Source organism: Dermacentor variabilis, chromosome 6, assembly GCF_050947875.1.
Source record: "Dermacentor variabilis isolate Ectoservices chromosome 6, ASM5094787v1, whole genome shotgun sequence".
Taxonomy (NCBI): Eukaryota; Metazoa; Arthropoda; class Arachnida; order Ixodida; family Ixodidae; genus Dermacentor; species Dermacentor variabilis.
This window is the reverse complement of record NC_134573.1, coordinates 191,555,148-191,565,519: the sequence shown is the minus strand read 5'-3', so window position 1 is coordinate 191,565,519 and position 10,372 is coordinate 191,555,148. Positions and strand designations below refer to the sequence as shown.

The window sequence follows — 10,372 nt, the reverse complement described above, 5'->3', positions numbered from 1 at the left end:
GTGGTGACATATGAGACTGAAAGCAAGCTAAAAATAAGTGCATATTCAAAGTGTCTGCCACAATTTGCTTGTTGCTGCTGTCGTCATCTAGATGCATGTAGCCTGATTCTTACTCGTATCCCCTTACGCATTGATGGACATAAGCGCCTGTCTCCTCGCTTTCTACTAGCACAGAGAAGCTCACAGAAGCCAAGATGTACAGTGCACGTCACACCTTCCGCTCCATGGAACGTGCTGTTGCACGCGCAGCTTCTAGGTCCTCCACCATTTTGTCTCGCAACAACGGCAAAGTTTCTTTCGAGTGACGAAAATGCCGTCCAACTGGTCATCCGACATGTCAAACACTGTGGCTCCCGCGAGCAGTTGATAGATTTCAACAAAGTGACCTCACTTGTATATAGCAGAACTCAGCAATGTTATACAGTAATATTTGTACAGTGCAAGCTAGCACTAGAAATGTGGTTGCGATGTGGAAATAAACGCACTAGAGGAAAACTGCACCTTTCTGTATTTCAGCTTTCAACATACACTTGTTTATGTACACATCACATGCAACAGTCTCTACATTGAAGAAGTGTGAGTACTCAGTAGTAGAGACATTATGCAACATATCACAGACACGTTGGAATAAATATTGGATCACATCGTTCTTGCATCATAATATATCACAGGTAATGACATGCATCGTTTAAGAAAACTGTTGTACACTGCACAAGTACACAGTAATAACAACTGGCTTAAACTGCACCAGAAACAGAAATGAGCAGGTGCTTAAATCACACGCCAACCGAATATTTATCACAGCGAAATGTATAGGTACATCACTACATGTGAAAGGAACATGCTGTTGTGGCGCTCTGAAACTGAAAGAGCCATAGCACCATACTTTGATATTCAGTAAGACAAACTGCGTAAATATTACACACAAATTACACCACAAGGGCTAAAATACAATGTATCACAACCTGAAAGATTACTGAATGACAACAAAATGTTTGATAGTGAGACAGATGTGCAAGAAAAGAGACATTCCAGCTCAGTAGGTAGTGACACAAACAAATATGCAACAAACAAAAAATAAACATTACAAATGAAAAGAAGGAGCATAGGCAAGGAATTTTCATAACTTTTTTTTTCTTTTTTGCTGTGTATATTGGCAGGTTGCTTTCGACATTGTAGTAAGGCCTGAAACTTTCACCATTCGATGACAAGGACTAAATTGTAGAACAATTGCAGTGTGGCGTCGTGCTTAAATTGACATGACAATAACTAGGCACCTCAAAATTGCAGTGCCACAGTCGGAATGCCCGCGCACACCAGGCCTACAGGCACTTTTGCAGGTGAGCCTGATGGTGTGCACGCTCTTATGGCTGAAGTAAACCTTGAAGAAAAAATTCATGCTGCAATGGCTATGCTACTTATGGTTGCATGAAAGGGTGACTTCAGCAATTATTTATTTGCAAACTAGCAATATTTTCCCTTCATATCATTAATAAATCAGCAAATTTTAAGATAACTTACAAATTCCTTGCCTATGCTACCTTTGCATCCTTTAATTATGTGGGTCCTGAGAGGGGGGAGGGGCTTGGCTGCCACCATGCCCCAGTGCAGCCAGCAGCAGCTGAAGCAGGCGCTCGTTGGTCTCGTGCGACCGACGCGCCACTTCGAGGCGCTGCCGCTGCACTTCGAGGCGCTGCGACTGCACTTCCCGCATTCCCGCCACCTCCTCCCCGAGGTGCCGCAGGCTCTCCATGTGCGCCTCGTGGTGCTGCCGCAGGCTCTGCATGTGGGCCTCGTGGTGCTGTTAGCAAAGACGTGTAATTAGTTTAATTACAGAAGCTCAGTAACAAGGCCTTCGTGTGTTGCATTCATCCGCATTTGCAGGCTATTGTCTTGTCATTGTATGTTCAAACACTGGAAATATCTTTCTGGCCCATCAAACTTGTGCCGTCGCATTCTATTAAGATGTGTTCCATTGCTATACCTGCTTCCTTGAACTCAACGCCACTTTTTTCTTTTTGCCACATAATTGCGTAGATATTTACACATGTTATATCACGCAAATGTGTACAAGATGTCACCACAGGACTACACGTATACGTTATGCTTGTTCACTGATTAATATGATTTTAGAGAGGTCATATGCTCATCAATTTCATACGCAGAAAAATATACATCTGTGGCCTTACACACACCTGCCGGTTTTGCTCCAGCAGTTGTTGGCGGAAGCGGGTGTCCTCTTGAACTCTCGCTTCCTCCAACTGGCTCTGGCGAACGTATGCGGCAGTAGCCGTCACCACAGCACCATCGAGTTCCTGCTGCCTGGGCTGTCTACGGGGTGCCCGTGGCTCTCGAGGGGTAGGCTGCTGCACCTGGGGGGTAGGCCGAGGCACCTGGGGGGTAGGCTGCGGCACCTGCGGGCTTGGCTGCGGCACCTGCGGGGTTGGCCGAGGCACCTGCGGGGTTGGCCGAGGCACCTGGGGGGTAGGCCCAGGCACCTGGGGGGTAGGCTGCGGCACCTGCGGGCTTGGCTGCGGCACCTGCGGGGTTGGCCGAGGCACCTGGGTGGTAGGCCGAGGCACCTGGGGGGTAGGCCCAGGCACCTGGGGGGTAGGCCGAGGCACCTGGGGGGTTGGCTGCGGCACCTGCGGGGTAGGCTGCGGCACCTGCGGGGTTGGCTGCGGCACCTGGGTGGTAGGCTGCGGCACCTGGGTGGTAGGCCGCAGCACCTGGGGGGTAGCCGGTGGCTCTTCATGCAAGGCAAAAGCAAAGACTGCTCATTCACAGTTATCCGACCTACACAGATTGATTGTCCTAACCAGTCACTTTGAAATGTCATTATAGCTGCATAGCTACAATAATGATACACAAAACAGGTAGTTAGAGCAAAAGATGCCACAGAAAGTTGCTGGTAGCAGTAACCTATAACATGCACAAGGAATCTCTATTACAACATCATGTCATTTGTAGTCTTGCATTTCTCCTCCATGAATAAGAGCTGGATGCTGGACACAGAGGTAATAACAGCACAGTGACGTACTTTACTTCATAGCAAGATCATGCAGCAACTGCAAACAACAATGCTACTACAAAAGCTAGGTCACTGCCTTACGTGTAAGGCCACTTGGCCCAGCAACAGCTGCAGGGCCCGACACCACGAAGGCAGTTGTCGCTGGTGGATGTCTGCGGGAACCGCTGGGCCCTGCAGCTTCCTCTGAACTGTTGTAATCGCACCGCTGGCACGAGTTGTTGGGAACTCGGCGCTGACGCCCGTTGTTGCACCTGGGTCGCAAGCTCCAAGGGTAGCGTTGGCCTGGCGGCCTGGGGCACAACTGGAAGCATCCGAAGGTCCCGGCAAAGCATGAGTCGACTGGTAACAACAAAACAACTTGTTTATTCTAACATCGCAAAGAGTTGGCGGTCAGGTCGACCGAAGTAGAGAGACGGGAGAGCACGTTACTCAACAGAAGAAATCGGAGCCTCCCTTGGCGTCCGGGGGCAGCTGCTTTTATACTCTCGCAGTTGAGGGCAAGAAGGAACCCCTCTATAGACGAGCACGTGACTGTGCCGCTCGGGCACAATGGGATAAGGTGGCGCAGCCGTCGTGCCGGCGCCGTTCGGACACAATGGGAAGAGAAGGTGGCGCATACGTCGTGTCGGCGCCGGTCAGACCCCCTCGCTTCACAGTTGGGGGAGCTCCTCTCCCCGGCTGCCGCGCTTCGACAAGCGTGGGCACCAACATGCACATACACACACACACGCACATGAAGACACGTGGCATTAGAACACGCCTGGACGCCCTTGGCGGGGAGGCGTAGCGGCGGCGCCGAACGGGCCAAAATGTCTGCCGCTTTGAACGAAGCCCCGGCGTCCGTTGCAGCCGCGCCGGCTAAACCGCGCGTCGTAGGCGAAACGTAACAGACCGCCCCGCCGGGGGAAGGAGATCCCGATGGTCAGGGGACTGCATCCGCTGTCCGGAGGGATGTCGCTCGATGATGCTCATAACCGAAGTCGGGCGTCCCTCGACGTTTCTTGAGCGCAGCGCACAGAGAAGGCCTCGTTCTCTCGTTCAGGTTCGCACAGGACACTGCAAAGTGACTTCGGGAGAGTTCACATTTTTGTTCTCGTTCCCGGCAAGCGTTAGAACTACGCTGAAACTCAACCGCTCAGTCAGCAAGCACGGCACAACCCTCACTAAGCCCTGCCAGGCTCTTTCCCCTTCTATACCACTGCCTAGTTTTTTACAGTAGTCTAGCAGCACTCAGAACGCGTCCACAAATTGGAAAATTGCACTAGAAAGCATGTCATCACTTTGAAACACTAAACAAAAGCAATATGTTAAAAATCCTGCCTCAGGAAGAAAAACATCAGTAACAAACAATTTTGAGGCTGATTCCTACGTTAGGGGCTTCGACTTAAGCCATCGGCGTTACCGTTGAGACTCCCCTTTTTGTAACGCACCTCAAAGGAATATTGTTGCAAAGCGAGGCTCCAGCGCAGGAGGCGGCCATTTTTGGGAGAGATGGTCTGCAGCCATTGGAGAGGGCAGTGATCCGTCTCAATGATAAACCTCGAGCCGGCTAGATAGCATGACGATTTCTGAACGGCCCACACGAGACACGCACACTCTTTCTCGGTGGCGCTATACGCCTGCTCACGACTGGTCAGCTTACGACTAGCATACAGGACGGGGTGTTCTACTTCTCCATTTTCCCGTTGGCACAGTACAACGCCCATGCCTCGCTCACTAGCATCGCACTGAACAACGAACCCTTTTGTATAGTCTGGCGATCGTAGCACCGGCTGGCTTGTTAGGGCACTCTTTAGGGCGCTAAAAGCTCTTTCCTTTGTCTCGTCCCATACGACTGTTTGGGGCTCTGTTTTTCTTAGAGCATCCGTCAGGGGAGCCGCGATATCAGAGTACCTGGGGATGTACCTCTAATAGTAGCCGGCGACACCTAAGAACGACCGAATATCGGTCTTCGTGCGCGGTTGCGGGAAGTCTCGCACAGCGGCCACCTTTATTTCAGAGGGGCGGCGACGACCCCGACCAATCACGTGACCGAGGTAGACAACCTCGGCCTGTGCTAACTGGCACTTAGGAGCCTTGACTGTCAAGCCCGCTTCGCGCAGGCGGGTTAGCACTGCCCGCAAGTGTGCCATATGCTCAGACCAGGATGCGGAGAATATCGCTACGTCGTCTAGATACGGTAAAGCGAATTCTTGCTGTCCCCGCGACACTTTATCCATGAGGCTTGAAAAGCAGTATGGCGCGTTCTTCAAACCAAAACTCAACACTTTAGGACGGAATGTTCCCATTGGTGAAATGAACGCCGCATACCTACTAGCCTCTTCTGTAAGTGGAACCTGCCAATAACCGCTGACAAGATCTAGGGTGGAAATAAACTGAGCGCTACTAACTTTCTCAAGGCGCTCCTCGATGTTAGGGATCGGATAAATTTGATCCTTAGTGATGGAATTAAGCCTGCGGTAGTCGACGCAAGGACGAGGTTCCTTGCCCGGTACCTCAACTAAAATCAAAGGGGAGGTATAATCACTCTCACCTGCCTCAATAACACCGAGCTGTAGCATTTTCTTTACCTCAGCCTCCATAATATCGCTCTGGCGGGGTGACACCCGATACGCCTTGGATCGTACTGGCACTGGGGAGGTAAGTTCTATATCATGAGTAAGTACAGAAGTCCTACCAGGCCTCTCAGAGAACAGACCTTGAAACTCTTGTAAGAGCTGGTGTAGTTCGGTTTTCTGCTCAGGCGACAGCGATGCTCCACTGACTAAGTCACTAATGACCTGATCGGTGTCTTTCCTGTTCGTCACTGAGCTTAGTCCCGGAAGCTCGACCGGAAGCTCTTCGGGAACGTTTACCATCATGCACACTACTGCTTCCCTTTGTCTATAAGGTTTGAGCAGATTACAGTGGTAAACTTGCTGTGCTTTCCGCTTTCCTGGCAGACTCACCACGTAGTTGACGTCTGACAGTTTTTGAACAATCCGTGCTGGGCCCTCCCACTGCACGTCTAGTTTGTTGTTTAGCGATGTGCGCAATATCATGACCTCATCGCCCACCTCAAAACGACGGGCCCTGGCGGTCCGATCATAATAAACCTTGGCCCTCTGCTGGGCCTTTGCCATTGCTTCACCTGACAACTCCTGTGCCCTTCTTAAGCGTTCGAGGAGCTTAAGCACGTACTCCACCACGACTGGGTCGTCGCCCCTGCCTTCCCATGATTCTCGAAGCATGCGAAGCGGAGATCGCAGCGAGCGACCGTACACCAGCCCAGCTGGCGAAAACCCCGTAGCCGCATGCGGCGCGGTCCTTAATGCAAACATCACCCCAGGCAGACACAGCTCCCAGTCAGTTTGATGTTCAAAACACAATGCTCTCAACACGCGCTTCATGACGGAGTGGAGCTTCTCAACGGAATTCGACTGTGGGTGGTACACTGAGCTGTGTAACAGCTTTACCCCACACCTTTCGAGAAAAGTTGTCGTCAAAGCGCTAGTAAACACTGTGCCCTGATCTGATTGGATTTCCGCAGGAAAACCAACTCGCGCAAATATGGACAGTAGTGCATTGACTATCTCAACTGAGCTGAGTTCTTTAAGCGGCACTGCTTCAGGGAACTTTGTCGCTGGGCAGATCACAGTCAAAATGTGTCTGTACCCCGTGGCTGTTACCGGCAGAGGTCCCACTGTATCAATAACGAGCCGTCTAAAAGGCTCCGTAGTGATAGGTACCAACTTCAACGGCGCCCTCGATTTGTCCCCTGGTTTGCCCACCCGCTGACAGGTGTCACATGTCCTCACGAAATGGTCTGCGTCCCGAAAACACCCTGGCCAATAGTACTTTTGCAAGAGACGGTCCTTAGTTTTCTTAACTCCTAGGTGTCCGGACCATGAACCCCCGTGCGACAAGCGCAACAGATCCTGACGATAGCATTGAGGCACGATCAGCTGATCGAACTCCACTCCTCTGCGGTCTAGATACTTCCGGTACAGGACTCCACCTCTTTCCACAAAACGCGCATTTTTCCTGGCGATACCTTCCTTGACATTGCAGCGTATGTTTTCTAGGCTGCCATCCTTCTTTTGCTCGGCTATCAAAGCCGACCGGCTGACTTTTAGCAACCTATCCAGTCCGTCTGACGTAGGCGCGATGAGCAAATCTGCAGATAGCTCTTCTAACTTTCCCGCATCGGGAATTTCCTCTCCAGTATCTGGTGCCTTTAACGTTACAGACTCAATTTTATTCAGTTCGGGCGTGCTCTGAATATCAGCTTGCTGCGCCTCTGACCCTTTCTCATTGTTCGATAACGTCGGCCCCGCAACTACCGCCTTTGCAGCGAGCTCCCGAACCTTCGATCTGGTTAAGGCCTGAACGCTAGCCTCACCAAACAAAAGCCCCTTCTCGCGCAGGAGGTGATCGGACCTGTTCGAAAATAGGTACGGGTACTGAGGGGGCAGCATAGATGACACTGCGGCCTCCGTTTCAAGTGCTCCGAAAGGTCCTTCAATAAGCACTTTTGCTACGGGCAGACACACGCTATGAGCTTCCACGGCTTGCTTGATCCATGCACACTCGCCCGTGAACATATCGGGTTCTACGTAGGAGGGGTGAACTACATCCATTGTAGCTGCGGAATCCCGAAGCACTCGGCACTCTTTCCCGTTCACGAGGAGGTCTCGCATGTAAGGCTCGAGAAGCTTCATGTTCTCGTCAGTGCTGCATATTGACAAAAACACAACTTTTGTTTTTGTTTCTGGACACTGCGCCGAAAAGTGACCCGGCTTCTGGCACGTATAACAAACGCGCGCTTGCCTCGTCTCGAACCGCTTTCTGCGTTCGGCTTCGGTTGCCGCCGTCTCCTTTCGTTCGTTTTGCCGCCGTCTCCGCCGTCTCCTTTCATCCGCACTACGCGTGTTCCCCTTTGCTCTCATGGGTGTGAACTTCGGCCTCTCAAACTTCGAGCCAAATTCACCCTTTTGACCGTCCTTAGCTCCGCGAGCCCGACGCGTCACAAACTCCTCGGCTAGCTCGGCGGCTTTAGCCACTGTACTAACGTCTGGCCTATCCAAGACCCAGTACCGCACGTTCTCAGGTAACCGACTATAAAACTGTTCTTGCCCGAAACACTGCAGAACTTTCTCGTGGTCACCAAACGCTTCCTCTTCTTTGAGCCACTCCTGCATGTTTGACATAAGCCTGTACGCAAACTCCGTATATGACTCACTTCTGCCTTTCTCATTTTCCCGAAACTTCCGACGGAACGCCTCCGCTGACAGCCTGTACTTCTTTAGCAGACTCGATTTCACTTTGTCGAAATCCTCTGCCTCTTCTCTATTCAAGCGAGCGTCTACGTCGGCCGCCTCGCCGGGTAACAAAGTGAGCAAGCGCTGTGGCCACGTTTCCCGAGAGAACCCCTGCTTCTCGCACGTTCGCTCAAAGTTAACCAGGAACAAACCAATGTCCTCTCCAAGCTTAAACGGCCGCATCAGGTCAGTCATTTTGAACAATACGCGTTCTCCTGCACCGTGTGCCTGACTTCCATTACGAGCGCGTTCCATCTCTACCTCGAGACGCTTCATGTCCAAAGCGTGTTGACGCTCTTCTTTTTCTTTCTCTTCTTGTTCTTTAAGTTCGCGCTCCTGTCTTTTTGCAGTCTCCCTCTCCTCAATGGTCTCAAGGCATTCCGACAGCTCGTCATCCTCAGCTTCTAACTCAAGAATAGCCCTCAGCAGTTCTGGTTTTCTGAGTTTGTCTGAGACATCCTGACCCAACTCTCTTGCAAGCTCCAGCAATTTCGGTTTGCGCAACGACTTCAAATCCATGGCTGCTCTGAATGCTGCTTTCTCTACTGCCTATTATTGTCTTGCCGCAAACTAACCCGGCAGGAACGACAACCACAATTACCAGCTCTGTTTCTGACACTAACAAAAGCCTGGCAAAGCTCAGAAGAAGAAAGTCCCGCACTCACCAAACCTCGCAGCCAAGAATTCCGCGCAGTCGTTCCGCTGCAGGCAACCAGTCATCACACAGGGCTCGTTGCACTGCTCCCGGATCGTCGTTGAGCTGCTCAGCATACAGTCAACCGCATATCTTCGCTGCTGGCCTCCGTTGTCGCGATCTCACCGCTGGCAGACAGTTGTTGTAATCGCACCGCTGGCACGAGTTGTTGGGAACTCGGCGCTGACGCCCGTTGTTGCACCTGGGTCGCAAGCTCCAAGGGTAGCGTTGGCCTGGCGGCCTGGGGCACAACTGGAAGCATCCGAAGGTCCCGGCAAAGCATGAGTCGACTGGTAACAACAAAACAACTTGTTTATTCTAACATCGCAAAGGGTTGGCGGTCAGGTCGACCGAAGTAGAGAGACGGGAGAGCACGTTACTCAACAGAAGAAATCGGAGCCTCCCTTGGCGTCCGGGGGCAGCTGCTTTTATACTCTCGCAGTGAGGGCAAGAAGGAACCCCTCTATAGACGAGCACGTGACTGTGCCGCTCGGGCACAATGGGATAAGGTGGCGCAGCCGTCGTGCCGGCGCCGTTCGGACACAATGGGAAGAGAAGGTGGCGCATACGTCGTGTCGGCGCCGGTCAGACCCCCTCGCTTCACAGTTGGGGGAGCTCCTCTCCCCGGCTGCCGCGCTTCGACAAGCGTGGGCACCAACATGCACATACACACACACACGCACATGAAGACACGTGGCATTAGAACATGCCTGGACGCGCTTGGCGGGGAGGCGTAGCGGCGGCGCCGAACGGGCCAAAATGTCTGCCGCTTTGAACGAAGCCCCGGCGTCCGTTGCAGCCGCGCCGGCTAAACCGCGCGTCGTAGGCGAAACGTAACAGAACTTATGTCGTCCTGCAATCATAGTAGTGTTCAGACATTGCGAGCAGTGTGTGCAATGCGCATCATGTACACAAGTTGCTGCTCAGAGTACATAACCTATATTGTCACTTGCACAGAAAAAGGGCTTAAAAATTTTGCAATATTGTGTTACAATGTAATGCTGAAAATTTGTGAGGTCACAGCAGGTCACACAAACAACACTTTTTTAAATCCAATGTACGCACCTCGCTATCGGCGAAGTACTCAGGGGGGGGGAACAAGGACCCCTCCTGTCCTCATAAGGACGTCGAGGACGCGGCCGTCGACGCCACCCACTTTGCCACCTCCAGTAGCCCTGCAAACACGGCAACAACGACAACGTGAAACGACGTTACTGTCAGCATCATTAGAAGCTCACCTCTTCTCGCTCGGGACCCTGGCTGCTTCTTTTTTCGCTTCATGGGCCATCTTGGCCCAATGGTTGCGCCAACGGCTGGTGGTCTTTACGGCTGGCCCCTGTGCGTTAA

The 10,372-nt window shown here is 52.0% G+C and overlaps 1 protein-coding gene across 1 annotated transcript; it reads right to left on the bottom strand.

The window, feature by feature from the left end:
- Positions 1-1,538: 1,538 nt before the first annotated feature.
- LOC142586395 (uncharacterized) lies at positions 1,539-9,888 on the bottom strand. The gene is made up of 5 exons (XM_075697643.1): positions 9,869-9,888; positions 3,113-3,282; positions 2,562-2,749; positions 2,196-2,372; positions 1,539-1,801 (listed from the first exon to the last, which is right to left on the bottom strand). The coding sequence occupies exons 1-5, from the start codon at positions 9,886-9,888 to the stop codon at positions 1,553-1,555; spliced, it is 804 nt and encodes a 267-aa protein (XP_075553758.1). The 3' UTR covers positions 1,539-1,552.
- Positions 9,889-10,372: the final 484 nt, after the last annotated feature.

Coding starts and splice junctions, on each gene's coding strand:
- LOC142586395 (XM_075697643.1), bottom strand. CDS start 9,888: ATGATTGCAGGACGACATAA. Junction 2,373..2,561: donor TGCCTCGGCCTACCACCCAG/GTGCCTCGGCCA, acceptor CCTACCCCCCAG/GTGCAGCAGCCTACCCCTCG. Junction 1,802..2,195: donor TGCTGGAGCAAAACCGGCAG/GTGTGTGTAAGG, acceptor CTTTGCTAACAG/CACCACGAGGCCCACATGCA.